Below are 16,018 nucleotides of genomic sequence, written 5' to 3'. Positions count from 1 at the left end.
GACCAGGTGAATCCAGGGGAAAGCTGTCATAGAAAGAGCAGGCGTTCTTAATGTGTGTACTCAGTGTATGCTCCCATAGTGAAAAACACGCAGTTGCTGGTGAACAGGACATTGAATGGAATGTATTCAACTTTTTTTTTTAAACACCCCTCGTCAAGTTATTCACTCTATTATTCATTCTCTTAAAGTGTGTCAATTTTACTTTGTTCCACAGGGACGTGTAGATCTACGTGTTGCTTGTCTCAAATAAGACATGGAGTTAAGATGTAAGTGATGGTTAAGATACAAGGAGAGGTTTAGATTGGAGTAGGCCACGTAGAACCACTCGATAGCAAGGATAGAAACATATCACAATATATTATAAAATCACTCAATTATAGACCATTTCAAAATAATACATTTTATTTGCATCCATGCCAACGTGACTCCAAGCTGTCAACACTCCAAAGCACAAGCTGTGATAAAAAATGCACACTTTTACATTGACACATTGACCCTTGAAATTGTTATTCTTGATTAGCATTTGATGCTGATAGTCTCACATGTCATGTGAGATGAGTCAGCTCACATCCAAAATTTCTCAATGTACTCTTGAATTAATAAATCATTCCTCTTTAAAATATATGAATGATATTTGGATGACATTGCAAGTGAACTTACAAATGAACAATTCTTCAAACAATCTAGAAATGTCAAACATTACACCATAGACTTGAATCAAAGGTCAATGGATGGAATTGTTGTATGTCACATATCAAGACCCTTTCATAAAATGTAAATATAGGCCTATTATAATGGTGAAATAAGTGCCAGGGCCTGCGTGCATAATACACCTGAAGTGTTTCTCAGAAGGATTTACCTTAAATGTCCCCTAACCTAAGGGAACTGTTTGGGCATGGCATAGAGCCCCTCAAACGTTTTCCTTAGGTAAGTGCATACTTAAGGGGATTTACAGTAGTTTGAAGGCATGTATGACAGAAAGAGTCTCTGGTTACCAGGGATATGACCTGATTCACTGACTGAACATTAGGCAAAGAGATCACATTTGTTTTGAGAGATAGCAAAATAGAACTTCTACATTCAAGACAGGAGAAACAAATTGATTCAGATAATAAAGCAAGTTTCTATTACTTTCTTGCACATCAAGCCAACTTATAGAGTAGGTAGCTAGCTAGCCATAGAGCGGTGCACAATTGGCCCAGCGTTGCCCAGGTTAGGGTTTGGCCTGGGTATGCCGTCATTGTAAATAAGAACTTGTTCTTAACTGGCTTGACTAGTTAAAAGGTTAACTTTTTTTAAAGCTAGCTAGCCAGCTATCTTTGTAGACATGGATTGTGCACCTTCCATTGTTTAGCTAAGTAGCTAGCTATCTACAGTGCAGTCGGGAAAGTATTCAGACCCCTTGACTTTTTCCACATTTTGTAACATTACAGCCTTATTCTAAAATTGATTAAATTGTTGTTTCCCTCAATCTACACACAATATCCCATAATGACAAAGCAAAAACATGTTTTTTTTTTAAACAACATTTTTGCACATTTATTAAAAATAAAAAAAACAGGAAATATCAGTTTCATAAGTATTCTTTACTCAGTACTTTGTTGAAGCACCTTTGGCAGTGATTACAGCCTCGAGTCTTCTTGGGTATGACACTACAAGCTTGGCACACCTGCTGCAGAGATGGTTGTCCTTCTGGAAGGTTCTCCCAACTCCACAGAGGAACTCTGTCAGAGTGACCATCGGGTTCTTTTTCACCTTCCTGACCAAGGCCCTTCTCCCCCGATTGCGCAGTTTGACCAGGTTGGCCAGCTCTCTGGCCAGCTCTCGGTGGTTCCAAACTTCTTCTATTTAAGAATGATGGAGGCCACTGTGTTCTTGGAGACCTTCAATGTACCCTTCCCCAGATCTGTGCCCCGACAGAATCCGGTCTCAGAGCTCTACAGACAATAACTTCGACCTCATGGCTTGGTTTTTGCTCTGACATGTACTGTCAACTGTGGGACCTTATATAGACAGGTGTGTGCCTTTCCAAATCATGTCCAACCAATTGAATTTACCATAGGTGGACTCCAATCAAGCTGGAGAAACATCTCAAGGATTATCAATGGTAACAGGATTCACCTGATCTAAATTTGGAGTTTCATAGCAAAGGTTATGAATACTTTTAAATTAAATGTTTAATGTAAAACAAAAAGTCAAGGAATACTTTCCGAATGCACTGTGTACACCTAGCTAGCTGGTTGATGTTTTCCTTTTGCAACCAGGGCAGAGGAAAGCAACATTGACCTCCACATTTGCTGTGTACATTGATATGATATCCATAGTAAATGAAGCAGAAAAAAAAGATTTTTCTCTCAAGTAGCTCTGTCATCTGAGGCACAAAAATAAATACTTTTCTATGACTGAGTCATTAACATTTACTAACATTGATTTGTCCCATTTCTTCTGACGGAATCTGAGGTAAATATTGTTTCTCGAAGTAGTGGATTAAAAATAAAAGAGGGAAATATTAAACATCGCTTACAATTTCCACAGAAGCCCTTTCTTATAGAGAAGTTGTCTACTAATCTACATACCAGTGTTCTTCTTATTGAATATGTATTGAATAACTTTAAAAACAACCACATCACATTACCCGAAATTAACTACATACAGGTACATTTTAGTCATATATATATATATATATATGTATGGATAAAGGCCTCTTATATAACCTCTATTATGCATGTCTCTTTAACACATTGATCATGAAAATGGTCTTGCAAAAAGACATTGGCACAGCAAAAGGCAACAACAATGGCTTAACATCATTGAATACATGATGCACTCGGATACCACCATCACATATAGAATGTGGTGAATGCCAGACAATACCAACACTGTAAATTAAGTAATACATGCATCGTATAGTTCATATGTGATATCTGCAGTTGAAAGGCGGGTATAGGGAGCAGCCCATTTCCACTGTATCTTTGATTACATTTGTCTCCTCTTCACTATAATAAAACTATGGAGTCATTATGAGATCTCTCTGGCCATTTCCACATTCGCTTGGCTGATCATGCTAGGCTGCTCTACTTTCTGTGGCGGGCTGTCACCCTCCATCGGGGACTCATTGACTGAGCCCGATGGCCGCTCATCCAGCATCTCCAGTGCATCCAGTGTGGTTTGGACCCTCCGGACTCCGTCACGTCGCGCCTGTCGCACGTCCACACGTCCCTCTGGGTCCACTGAGTCCAGTGCCAAAAGCTCTTTGGTCAACAGCTCCTCCAGCAGCAAGTACCTCTTATCATTCTTCTTCCCATCAAAGCATTTCACCTCTTGCTCCAGTTTCGCCACTCTCTCCTCTATCTTTTGCACTTTAGCCAAGCCTGGGTGACACTGAGCGGCGGGCTCATTTTCTGATTTTGGGGGCAAGTCCTCCTGTGGAGCAGGAACAGCCACTGGCTCCTGGGCTTCTGGTTTCGGCGACATCTGGACTGTGATGTTTGCTGTCTGTTGCGGCTGCAGTTGCGGCTGTGGCTGGGGTTGTTGTGGAGGTTGTGGTTGTTGCTGGGACTGTTGTGGTTGTTGATACAGCTGTGGTTGCTGTGGTTGTTGGTACTGTTCAGGTTGTTGGTATTGTTGTGGCTGTTGGTACTGTTGTGGTGGTTTTTGGTACTGTTCAGGTTGTTGGTATTGCTGTGGCTGTTGGTACTGTTGTGGTTGTTGGTACTGTTCAGGTTGTTGGTACTGTTCAGGTTGTTGGTATTGCTGTGGCTGTTGGTACTGTTGTGGCTGTTGGTACTGTTCAGGTTGTTGGTACTGCTGTGGCTGCTGTGATTGTTGTGATTTTTGGTACTGTTCAGGTTGTTGGTATTGTTGTGGTTGTTTTGGCTGTTGGTACTGTTGTGGCTGCTGTGGGAGTTGTGGCTGCTGTGGCTGTTGTTGTGGTTGTTGTGGTTGTTGGTATTGTAGTGGCTGTTGTTGATAATGTTGTTGCTGCTGTGGTTGTTGTGGTCCTTGGTACTGTTGTGGTGGCTGCTGTGGTTGCTGTGAGATCTGTGGCTGTTGACGCTGCTGTGAGTCAGCTTCTCTCTGCGCTGCTTGGGGATACTGAGAGATCTCCTGCTCCTGCTCCATTCTGTGGGGTGATTCTCTCTGTGGCACATGGTGGTGGACCTGGACCTGTGGAAGTAAGAATGAATTATTCATCTTGAATAAACATTATGTCAAATTTGCCAGACTGGCATTTGTGGCTATGTATATGAGACTTTTTATTTTGAAGAATCCTACTGCTATTGGCTGACTGGCAATAGGCGTTGTGATGAGTGGGGAAAAAAAGGTACCTGTGGTCTCTCTGTAATGACCTGTGCTCTGAGGGGAGACTGGCTCCTTATATGCGGTGGGATATGGATGGCGGCAGTCTCGCGGTGCTGGGGAGGCACGCTCGGGGACGGGGAGGCTCGCTCCCGGGAAGAGGGTGTGGCTCCATGATGACTGCTCCAGTCCTCTGGCTGCAGTCGGTGGAAGGAGGGCTGGTGCTCTGAGTAAGCCGGAAAGCGCTGGGTGTAGAGAGCAGGATTGACAGGGGCTTGTTGTGGGTGACCTCCGGCCCTCTCGTGGATCACTGGGATGGGGATGTAACCTGCCTGGAGGCCTGTGCTGCTGGGTCGCGGGGGCTGGTGGAGGGGATGGCCCTAAGGAATGAAAGTCCAGTGTGAATCAGAGGAAGTACAATTGCATGCTCAATATTAGAAGTAGTCTAGAAGTAGCTAGAAGTTTTGTTTGATTCCAACATCAAACACGTGTGTAACTAGAACTTTCCCTGCAAATCCTCCAATGACATCAATGTATGGTTTTAGCAAATGGTAAGAGTTCATGCGCAGTAATCTCAATAGATAAAATAATCTCACCTCAGGTCCTTGTAAACTAGGCGAACAGGACATGCAAGGCTCAGGAGTAGAGCTCTCGGAGGAACCCTGCAAAGGAGATCTAGGCCTGCAGTGGAGCGTCGGGGTGGGGGAGGGTGTCCGCCCTTCTGCCCGTATATTTTGCAGAGCAGTCGGCTGGATGTAGGAGAAACACGGGTGTTGCTGACGGAGGTCTGCGCCTTCATGGCAGACTGGGATTGGGATGTAACCCTGGCGGAGGGTGGGGTGCTTCATGTCCTTCACAAAGGCCTTCTGCATCTCCTGAGGACTCGGCTCTGGTGGCACACATGGGCCATTTTGAGACAACTGGCTGACCTGAACAAGAAAACAAAGTCTGAATTAATACATGAATTAATACAAAATAAGTATGCGAGTGAAACTCTAACCCCAGAGGCAAGCAGTTACTGCCAATCCATCCATAAAACATTCAGTTAATGTATTCTACAAGGGAATGGTGTCCAACATCCCAGAAAGATTAGTTCTTTCTTCCAAACTGAGGAAGAAAGAGCAATTTAATATCTTAGGCTACTGAGATTAAATTGAGATTGATTGAAAAGAGCTGTTTGCTAGAGGCTGAAACAAATGAGTCTTCAATAGAATCTGCTCTGGCATCCAGGCTATAAGCAAACATCATTAGGTGCAATGTGAAATATCCCTGGGAGATGTAAAAAGTATCACCTCCCTGGACAATTGGAAGCGGAAACTAGTTCTTATCCAATTGCAAGTATGTGCCTGTCATAAGAAGCATGCCATCACTACATGTGGATATGAAGATTATGCATTTGTTGGTTTGCTAGGCAGTATTTGCTATCATAAAACATAAATCCTATTTATCTTATGTCCTCATATGGGTGTCTCACAGTAGAGACAAACTACTCCATGATGCTGCCTTGGTGGTCACCAGGAAAACCGATTAAGAGTGAGACACCTGACAGTGACAGTGGAAAATAGTCTCTCTGTGATATCAATACATGACCAGTTTTGCTTTACCATGCAAATCTAATTAGCAATAAAGTATATTTAATTGTGAGTGATTTAAGAATACTCCAATATTTCCTTGCGTTCAGGCTATACATGTGTACTGGAGAGCACAAGCCATACCGCGCATACTGCGGTCCAACAATAACAGATTCGGTAAGGCCCACAAATACAATGTTCCTCAGCTCAAATATTTAGAAAAAATATCTAGGTATTCTTGTTTGTGGTCAGAATATAACTGGTTCACCAACAATTATAACCTTAATGCTTTGTTGTCTTTTATGATTATGCAGTCATCTTATGCTTGCTTATATAAAGGACTGCTTGCCTAGCAAGTATCGCTTCCTCCTAATTCGGCGCAACACTGTAGGCTCGAACCCAGGACCTCTGCCTTGCTAGCACACGTGACCAGTGGTGTAAAGTGCTTAAGTAAAAAATACTTTAAATGACTACTTAAGTTGTTTTTTGGGGGTATCTGTACTTTACTATTTATATTTTTGCATACTTTAACCTCACTACATTTCTAAAGAAAATAATGTACTTTTTACTCTGTACATTTTCCCTTACCCAAAAGTACTCATTACATTCTGACAGGAAAATGGTCCAATTCACACACTTATCAAGAGAACATCCCTGGTCATCCCTACTGCCTCTGATCAGGCAGACTCATTAAACACAAATGCTTCATTTGTAAATTATGTCTGGCTATCCATAAAAAAAATATTTTTTAAATGTGACGTCTGGTTTGCTTAATATAAGGAATCTGAAATAATTTACACTTTTACTTTTGATACGTAAGTACATTTGAGCAATTCCATTTACTTTTGATACTTAAGGATATTTAAAACAAAATACTTTTGCTCAAGTAGTATTTTACTGGGTGACTTTCACTTGAGTCATTTTCTATTAAGGTATCTTAACTTTCACTCAAGTATCATAATTGAGTCATTTTTCCACCACTGCACGTGACCACCCTACTGAAGCATCTTACCAGTCAGTGCCAAGCAAAAAGCTAGCTATTCACTGGTGCAAGTGGGAACATTGCAGGCTGAGAAGTAAGCTTCACACATCCCCATGTGCTACACTTACATACTTCAACAAGGTGTGGCTCAAACTAAAATCAAACTGTCCAAACTGGAAGCATGTCCTACAGACAGAGCTGAAACAACAAACTGTATGTGTGGGTAGTGCGTGACAAAGCACCAGACTCCACTGGTACATGATGCAAAATAGCCTAGGTTTAGACAAGTGGGAGCAAACCACTGAGCAAAAGTCTATATAAGTCCAGTCTACACAGTTTAGCACGACAAAGACAAGTGTCCACAAGACTATGTAGGCCCATTGGACCTACCGCATTGGAACAGTCCCAAGCTCCTCATGACTATTTAATTTGTCTGGTAATAAATCATTCAAATTAATTCATTCAAATGATTCATTATTCAATTAATTTGAAATAAGTACTGTGTGAGGCATAGTGTTGTACTTTTTAATTTACATCATTCCCGTTATGCTTTTTTGATACAACAACAGTAGTTGTGAAACTCTGAACGACCTTTTGCCCTCTGCCATTTTGGCAGGGTCCCTGTACACTGCCAGCATCGCACCAATTTTATCTCCTGACAGCTGTGTCTTTCTAGCAGATTCTTAGTGACACTAACTTTGGACGGCAGCAAGTGTTGATCTTCCGAATGCAAGATGCCAACCTAGGGTCTGCTTCCCCAACCCTTCAACACTTAAGTTGACACAGTTCTTCAGGACACAGTTTAATGGTGTAAAACCATATCACCAATTTTTGTGATTTGTTCATTTCATGGATTGTAGATTACTTGGAGCTGTTATATATGCGCAGTAGGCTACTGGAGTTTGGTGGGTGATGAGCCCACCTCAAATCCCTTTTAAGGAAAAGTTTTAGTAACGGGTATACGAAATATGAACAAGCGCATTCTACATGGCCTAATAGGCTTTAAATAAACATTATGGAGATGTCCAAACACTCAAAGCCATGGCTTTACATATGACTGCAGTGCGTCATCAACCAACCAGCCACGCTTAGATCATCACACAAGAACATAACCTAACAGCCATTGCCCGTTATTTAACCCGTTATAATGGACGAGGGAGAGGGCTGGAGCCTAAAAGAGACAACATTCCACTGCGTTGGCGTTTATGAAGTCTAAGCAGATACGAAGTTTGAGCAGTGCCAAGTTGTAACATATGGTTTCTAAATGTTAAAGAAAAGGAGAGAGAAGTTTAGCCTACTATAAATAGAATATGCCCACTCTGTCTTCCTATAATAAAAGCCAGTGCGTATCAGAGGCAGTGACCATAATTAACCACTGAAGCGCTTGGTCGACGGCCATGCCATATACTATATATATATATATTCTGTGTTGTGTCTGCCATGCTATCAGCAGACATTACATTTTCAATCCAACTTTCTATATCACACTAGCCCTCCCACGCTACACATCATTTTTACTCAATCCATGAGCCTACCTTTTTGACATCGTGTCTGGGGTCATTCCAGCTTGTTGTGCGATTAATGTGATCCACAAAAAAAGGCCATCCTGTCTGTGGGTCAATTTTAATTTCCCATCCTGGGGGTAGAGGGTCGTTGTTATTGGCCATATCTACCATTGGTGACTGTGTCTTCATGCTGCTCAAACTCCTTGATCCTTTATACTGTGCCATGTTATACAGTCAACGGATCCTTTAAAGATTCCGCACGGTGACGTGTGGGAAAGGGGGCTGGAAGTTTCTCGAAATAGCACCGTCAATGTTGGGATTGGGAAAAAAATTGCCACCTCCAGTGTCTCGAGATTCAGGGAGAAGGTTCCAGCCTAACAGTGAGGCTATCTGGTATTTACGTTCAGGACAGGAACACCTGTTTGTTTGTATGTATACTTTCCAATTTAACGTTACGCCATATATTCCAATAATAGCGCTACTTCACACGTGGTGGTACAATGTATTCAGCTCAGAGCGTGGCTACAGTCATAAATGTATCGTTGGGCAATGGGCGGATTCGATAATGCTGAAACGCCGGGAACCGGTCGATGGCCCGTGACGTGAATTGGCAAAGCTGTGAGGGAGGAATGCACCCTTCTCAAATCGAACAGGAATCTGCGCCGCTCGGTCATGTTGTCAACAAGACAGCACGGTGCATCATCCAGAAACACAAAGCATTTGTGTTTCATTAAATATACGTTTGAATCAAAATCAATCACTTTTGCATGTGAAAACACAGACTCCTACTCATTATTCTACGTGTAATTACGTGACTTTTGTTTTGAGACGATTTCACCGTTGGCTTTGAACGGGCACCTGGCTCACGACCGGGTGGCAGCCCGGTTCCGAAACGAATGCAATCAACTTTCACCTGATGCAATTACATGCCTACCAGGGCGCTTTAGACAGATTAATCGAATCTCCTCAATGTTTATACAGTATCGCTTTAATTGACATTTTCAAAATAAAAGCCCCCAATTAGGTTTATGACGTTTGACAGATGTTGGCACACCAGGGATTCCACCTTCATCTCGGCTATCGTATTTTACCGAGATGTTATAGTATAAGACTAGCCTACTCGAGATATCTGATTGATTTTATTTTAGTGCTGACTCAAGTCCCCCTGTAGACTGCATGCGCATGGGCATGAGTCGGCTTCCTGACTCTCCGGTTAGCGCCATTTTCTTCCTCTTAGTTAGCTAGCTTAGCTACCGCATAAATACATTGATTAGGCCATCTTCTTGTTTATTTCAGCATACTCAGTTAGTTAGTCGGCATTCATACCAATCGATTTTTGAACATGGAAGACGAAAGCCACCCCAAAACGCTGTAAGTTGTCAACACAACAGCCACGACTTTGCCTCCTAGCTAGCTTGGCAATGTTAGCTAACTAACTGTTAACTAGCTAGATAACTATCGACCTCAACAGCTTCCTCATTTTAACCTCTCACTAGGCGAATCAGCATACTTTTTTTCTCCCCAGTGAAACAACGGTTACAAGACTATCCAGTAGGCTGATGAAAATATTCGTGAACTTATGCAATATTACATTGCATGGTACATCAGCTTGCTAGCTAAGTTACCCAGCTACATAGATGACTAACGTTAGCTATCTAAATGTTATTGAATTGTCCCCATCATGGCTGGGATAATGTTCTAGTAGTTAGTTAGCTGACAGCTAACTAAGTCATGTCTTTCTTTAGCCGACTCAACTCCACGATTTACGAGTTGCGTTTAATGGACTAGCCTTTCTCTTGTCTGCATACTGAAGTGATGAGGAAAAGGTGTTATTTGAAACGAAGCTTAGCTTCTTAGTATCAAGACAAGTTTATATTTATAGCTAACTATCTACTTTGGTTGGTCAACAAATAATAGCTACATAATAATTAGGCTATAATGAATTGCAAGAAGAGTGCCTTGGTCCTCGTCTTTTGTTGACTAATTAGGCCTAATCCTTAAACCAAATAACACGTTCAATCTAACAACATTTTGTCCGATCTAGAGGCTATACACAGATCTTTTGTCTAGTGCCAAAAGGGGTCCCATAGACTCCAAGCCAAAAGATGTTCCCTAAATGGACAGAATATATATATATTTTTTCCAGAAATGTCTTCATTGGACAGATAGGGGCACACCTTCCCACAGTCATGAGCAAAATCATATTTGTGTGCTTAAAACTAAATGTTTGTGTAGTTAAATTTGATATTCAATAAATAACATTAAAGCCAATATTTGATGCAACTTAACTTATCCTATCCTCGCCTATCCTTAACCAACCTCCTAAGCAGTTGCTTGAAGTACTTAAGTGAAAATACATTAAAGTACTAAATAAGTCGTTTTTTTTAGGGGTATCTGTACTTTACTATTTATATTTTTGACTACTTTTACTTCAATAAAATAATTTTTTACTCCATACGCTTTCCTAGACACACAAAAGTACTCATTACATTAGTAATGCTGAGCAGTACAGGAAAATGGTTCAATTCACACTAATCAAGCAACATCCCTGGTCATCCCTTCTGCCTCTGATCTGATGGACTCACAAAACACAAATGCTTGGTTTGTAAATTATGTTGGCGTGTGCCCCTGGCTATCTGTAAATTTAAAAAGATTCGCTTAATTTGAGGAATTTTGATACTTATGTATATTTTTGCAATTACATTTACTTTTTATACTTAAGAATATTTCAAACCAAATACTTTGAATTTCACTGAAGTAATATTTTACTGGGTGACTTTTTTACTTGAGTCATTTTATATTAAGGTATCATTACTTTTACTCAAGTATGACAATTGGGTACTTTTCCCACCAATGCTCCTGAGGTCACTAATTTGCCCCATCTTTTCCCTAGGTATGTTGGTAACCTGTCCAGAGATGTAACAGAAATTTTGATTCTTCAGCTGTTCACCCAAATTGGACCTTGCAAAAGTTGTAAAATGATCACTGAGGTGAGATGTGTTCTGCTCTATTAGCTATGATGACTTATGGAGACATTTGTGTTGCTGAGTTTCATTATCATGGATTATGCACTAGGTCAAGGAATTCAAGTCAGTAGACCGGGTACTACTGTTAACCTTTTTTACTGTAACAGTGGTCATTGGCACATACCAGTTTCACATAATTCCATCCCCTTTTCCATTAATTTTGAATCAATGTTGCCATTTGGTCTTTATTTTCGCACATAAAACTGAAAAGATTTGCATCATGTTGATAAACACACCATTACATTTACATAATTGCCTTGACATATCAAAGACAGGAAAGGTCATTTGTAATTAGCCTTACCCTTTTATAAAGCATTTTGCCTATATCCTTGCATAACCTAGCATTTATTTTTTTTCAATAATTTCATTGTCACCCAAAATGGGTCAGTTTCAGCACCTCCCCTAAAACCGTCTAATATCCTACTTCTTGCAGTTACCGTAGTTACAGGGGGAGAAGGGTAAACATGATCTACCATGGGCTGCTGATATAATGGTTTCTAGTTGACCTGACCAATAGTTTGTCGACGTCTCCAGCGTAGCTGGGTGAGACGGTATAGGCTACCCTCATATGACCAATAGTGCATTCGGAAATTATTCAGACACCTTGACTTTTTCCACATTTTGTTAAGTTACAGCCTTATTCTAAAATGGATTCAATTAAAAATGTCCCTGATCAATCTATACACAATACTGTATGTAGATAATGATGAAGCGAAAACAGTTTTTAAATACAGTTTTGCTAATTTATATATATAAATACCTTTCCGTAAGTATTCAGACGCTTTGCTATGAGACTCAAAATTAAGCTCAGGTGCATCCTGTTTCCATTGATCATCCTTGAGATGTTTCTGCAACTTTATTGGAGTCCACCTGTGGTAAATTCAATTGATTGGACATGATTTGGAAAGGCACACCTGTCTATATAAAGTCCCACAGTTGACAGTGCATGTCAGAGGAAACCAAGCCACGAGCTCGAAGGAATGGTCTGTAGCGCTCCGAGACAGGATCGTGTCGAGACACAGATCTGGGGAAGGGTACCAAAAATGTCTGCAGCATTGAAGGTCCCCAAGAACACAGTGGCTGCTATCATTCTTAGATGGAAGAAGTTTGGAACCACCAAGACTCTTCCAAGAGCTGACCGCCTGACCGAACTGAGCAATCCGGGGAGAAGGGCCTTGGTCAGGGAGGTGACCTAGAACCCGATGGTCACTCTGAAAGAGTTCCTCTGTGGAGATGGCAGAACCTTCCAGAAGGACAACCATCTCTGCAGCACTCCACCAATCAGGCCTTTATGGTAGTGGCCAGACCGGAAGCCACAACTCAGTAAAAGGCACATGACAGCCCGCTTGGAGTTTGCCAAAAGGCACCTAAAGGACTCTGACCAGGGGAAACAAGATTCTCTGGTCTGATTCTCTTTTTATATTTTTTTTATTAAAAAAACAAATTATCCTTTTTTTAATTTAACGACGCAAGTCAGTTAAGAACAAATTCTTATTTATAATGACAGCCTACCAAACCCAGATGACGCTGGGCCAATTGTGCGCTGCCATATGGGGCTCTCAATCACGTCCGGATGTGATAGAGCCTGGAATCGAACCAGGGATTGTAGTGGTGTCTCTTGCACTGAGATGCAGTGCCTTAGACTGCTGCCCAACTCGAGAGCCCAAGATTGAACTATTTGGCCTGAATGCCAAGTGTCACGTCTGGAGGAAATGTGGCACCATCCCTACGGTGAAGCGTGGTAGTAGCATCATGCTGTGGAGATTTTCAGCAGCAGGGACTGGGAGACTAGTCAGGATTTAGGCAAAGATGAACAGAGCAAAGTAAAGAGATCATTGAAGAAACCCTGCTCTTGAGTGCTCAGGAACTCAGGCTGGGGCGAAGGTTCACCTTTCAACAGGACAACGACCCTAAGCACACAGCTAAGACAGTATAGGAGTGGCTTCGGGACAAGTCTCAATGTCCTAGAGTGGCTCAGCCTTAGCACGGACTTGAACCCAATCAAACATCTCTGGAGAGACCTGAAAATAGCTGTGCAGCGACGCTCCCCATCCAACCAAACAGAGCTTGAGAGGATCTGCAGAGAAGAATGGGAGAAACTCTCCAAATACAGGTGTGCCAAGCTTGTAGTGTCATATCCAAGAAGACCTGAGGCTGTATTCGCTGCCAAAGGTGCTTCAACAAAGTACTGAGTGAAGGGTCTGAATACTTAGTTAAAGTTGGAAGTTTACATACACCTAGGTTTCAGTCATTAAAACATTTTTTTTTTCAACCACTCCACAAATGTATTGTTAACAAACTATAGTTTTGGCAAGTTGGTTAGGACATCTACTTTGTGCATGACACAAGTACTTTTTCCAACAATTGTTTACAGACAGATTATTTCACTTAGTTCACTGTATCACAATTCCAGAGGGTCAAGAGTTAACATACACTAAGTTGACTGTGCCTTTAAACAGCTTGGAAAATTCCAGAAATGATGTCATGGCCGCCAATTGACATCATTTGAGTCAATTGGAGGTGAACCTGTGGATGTATTTCAAGGCCTACCTTCAAACTCAGTGCCTCTTGGCTTGACTTCATAGGAAAATCAAAATAAATCAGCCAAGACCTCAGGAAGAAAATTGTAGACTTTCCCAATCTGGTTCATCCTTGGGGGCAATTTCCAAACGCCTGAAGATTCCACGTTCATCTGTACAAACAATAGTCCGCAAGTATAAACACCATGGGACCACGCAGCGTCATACAGCTCAAGAACGAGACTCGTTTTGTCTCCTTGAAAGATGAATGTACTTTGATGCGAAAAGTGCAAATCAATCCCAGAACAACCGCAAAGGACCTTGTGAAGATGCTGGAGGAAACAGGTACAAAAGTATCTATATCCACAGTAAAACGAGTCCTATATCGACATAACCTGAAAGGCCGCTCAGCAAGGAAGAAGCCATTGCTCAAAAACCGCAATTAAAAAGCCAGACTACGGTTTGCAACTGCACATGTTGACAAAGATCGTACTTTTTGGAGAAATGTCCTCTGGTCTGATGAAACAAAATTAGAACTGTTTGGCCATAATGACCATTGTAATGTTTGGAGGGAAATGGGGAGGCTTGCAAGCCAAAGCACAACATCCCAACCGTGATGCACGGGAGTGGCAGCATCATGGGGTGCTTTGCTGAAGGAGGGACTGGTGCACTTCACAAAATAGATGGCATCATGAGGGAGGAAAATTGTGGATATATTGAAGCATCATCTCAAGACATCAGTCAGGAAGTTAATGCTTGTTTTCAAATGGGTCTTCCAAATGGACAATGACCCCAAGCATACTTCCAAAGATGTGGCAAAATTGCTGAAGGACAACAAAGTCAAGGTACTGGAGTGGCCATCACAAAGCCCTGACCTCAATCCTATAAAAAAATTGTGGGCAGAACTGAAAAAGCGTGTGCGAGCAAGGAGGCCTACAAACCTGACTCCGTTGCACCAGCTCTGTCAGGAGGAATGGGCCAAAATTCACCCAACTTTATTGTGGAAGGCTACCTGAAATGTTTGACCCAAGTTAAACAATTTTGAAGGCAATGCTACCAAATACTAATTGAGTGTATGTAAACTTCTGACCCACTGGGATTGTGATGAAAGAAATTAAAGCTGAAATAAATCATTCTCTTCTATTTTATTCTGACATTTCACATTCTTAAAATAAAGTGGTGATCCTAACTGACCTATTTTTACTAGGATTAAATGTCAGGAAATGTGAAACTGAGTTTAAATGTATTTGGCTAAGGTGCATGTAAACCTCCGACTTCAACTGTATGTAAATGTGATATTTGTAATAAATTTCCAAACATTCAAAAACGTTTGGGTTTGTCAATGGGCTTTTGTGTTTAGATTTCTCAATGTAATCATTTTTGAATAAAGCTGTAAGAAATCAATATGTGGAAAAAGTCTAGGGTTCTGATTACTTTTCGGATGTACTGTAGTTGAGTTGAGACGTGTTAGGTTTGGTGTCTCTTTCTTCCCCTCCTGAGTGACGCGTTCAGTCATGTTTCAGGTTATGTTTACTATGTTTACTTATGGGATGTATTCCATTTCAACAAGTTCTTTCTCCTTTAATAAATGTATGATTCAGCCTAGTTCAGATATAAATTGTGGTGGGTTCTATATACAGTGGGGCAAAAAAGTATTTGTCAGCCACCACTTGTGCAAGTTATCCCACTTAAAAAGATGCGAGGCCTGTAATTTTCAACATAGGTACACTTCAACTATGACAGACAAAATGAGAGAAAAAATCCAGAAAATCACATTGTAGGATTTTTAATGAATTTATTTGCAAATTATGGTGGAAAATAAGTATTTGGTCAATAACAAAAGTTTCTCAATACTTTGTTATATACCCTTTGTTGGCAATGACAGAGGTCAAATGTTTTCTGTAAGTCTTCACAAGGTTTTCACACACTTGCTGGTATTTTGGCCCATTCCTCCATGCAGAGCTCCTCTAGAGCTGTGATGTTTTGGGTCTGTTGCTGGGCAACACGGACTTTCAACTCCCTCCAAAGATTTTCTCTGGTGTTGAGATCTGGCTAGGCCACTCCAGGACCTTGAAATGCTTCTTACGAAGCCACTCCTTTGTTGCCCGGGCGGTGT

General features: G+C 41.3%; 2 protein-coding genes across 4 annotated transcripts in view; one reads left to right on the top strand and one right to left on the bottom strand.

Annotated features, from left to right (window-relative positions):
- Nucleotides 1-379: 379 nt before the first annotated feature.
- On the bottom strand, nucleotides 380-8,667 carry bag3 (BCL2 associated athanogene 3). The gene is made up of 4 exons (XM_020481460.2): nucleotides 8,388-8,667; nucleotides 4,896-5,228; nucleotides 4,329-4,679; nucleotides 380-4,167 (listed from the first exon to the last, which is right to left on the bottom strand). Exons 1-4 carry the CDS (start codon nucleotides 8,580-8,582, stop codon nucleotides 3,019-3,021), a joined length of 2,028 nt encoding a protein of 675 aa, XP_020337049.1. The 5' UTR covers nucleotides 8,583-8,667; the 3' UTR covers nucleotides 380-3,018.
- tial1 (TIA1 cytotoxic granule-associated RNA binding protein-like 1) overlaps nucleotides 8,628-16,018 on the top strand; it is a 23,457-nt gene continuing 16,066 nt past the window's right edge. The window contains exons 1-2 of one of the 3 annotated variants that reach the window (XM_020481463.2): nucleotides 8,628-8,785; nucleotides 11,251-11,347. In XM_020481463.2, the coding sequence (XP_020337052.1) occupies nucleotides 11,336-11,347 (12 nt within the window). In that variant the 5' untranslated portion in view covers nucleotides 8,628-8,785; nucleotides 11,251-11,335. Of the gene's footprint in view, nucleotides 8,786-9,384; nucleotides 9,729-11,250; nucleotides 11,348-16,018 lie in introns of those variants that run through there. The other 2 variants (XM_020481461.2, XM_020481462.2) reach the window with 2 other exon arrangements.

Source organism: Oncorhynchus kisutch, linkage group LG4, assembly GCF_002021735.2.
Source record: "Oncorhynchus kisutch isolate 150728-3 linkage group LG4, Okis_V2, whole genome shotgun sequence".
Taxonomy (NCBI): domain Eukaryota; kingdom Metazoa; phylum Chordata; class Actinopteri; order Salmoniformes; family Salmonidae; genus Oncorhynchus; species Oncorhynchus kisutch.
The sequence above is the reverse complement of the archived record's forward strand: the minus strand, read 5'-3'. Positions and strand labels throughout refer to the sequence as shown.

What these genes read in the sequence shown, in the direction of transcription:
- bag3 (XM_020481460.2), bottom strand. Translation starts at nt 8,582, where the DNA reads ATGGCACAGTATAAAGGATCAAGGAGTTTGAGCAGCATGAAGACACAG. An exon ending in CCAGACACGATGTCAAAAAG is followed by an intron (nt 5,229 to 8,387) that starts GTAGGCTCATGG and finishes TTTCTTGTTCAG; the next exon opens with GTCAGCCAGTTGTCTCAAAA. An exon ending in TCATTACAGAGAGACCACAG is followed by an intron (nt 4,168 to 4,328) that starts GTACCTTTTTTT and finishes TTACTTCCACAG; the next exon opens with GTCCAGGTCCACCACCATGT.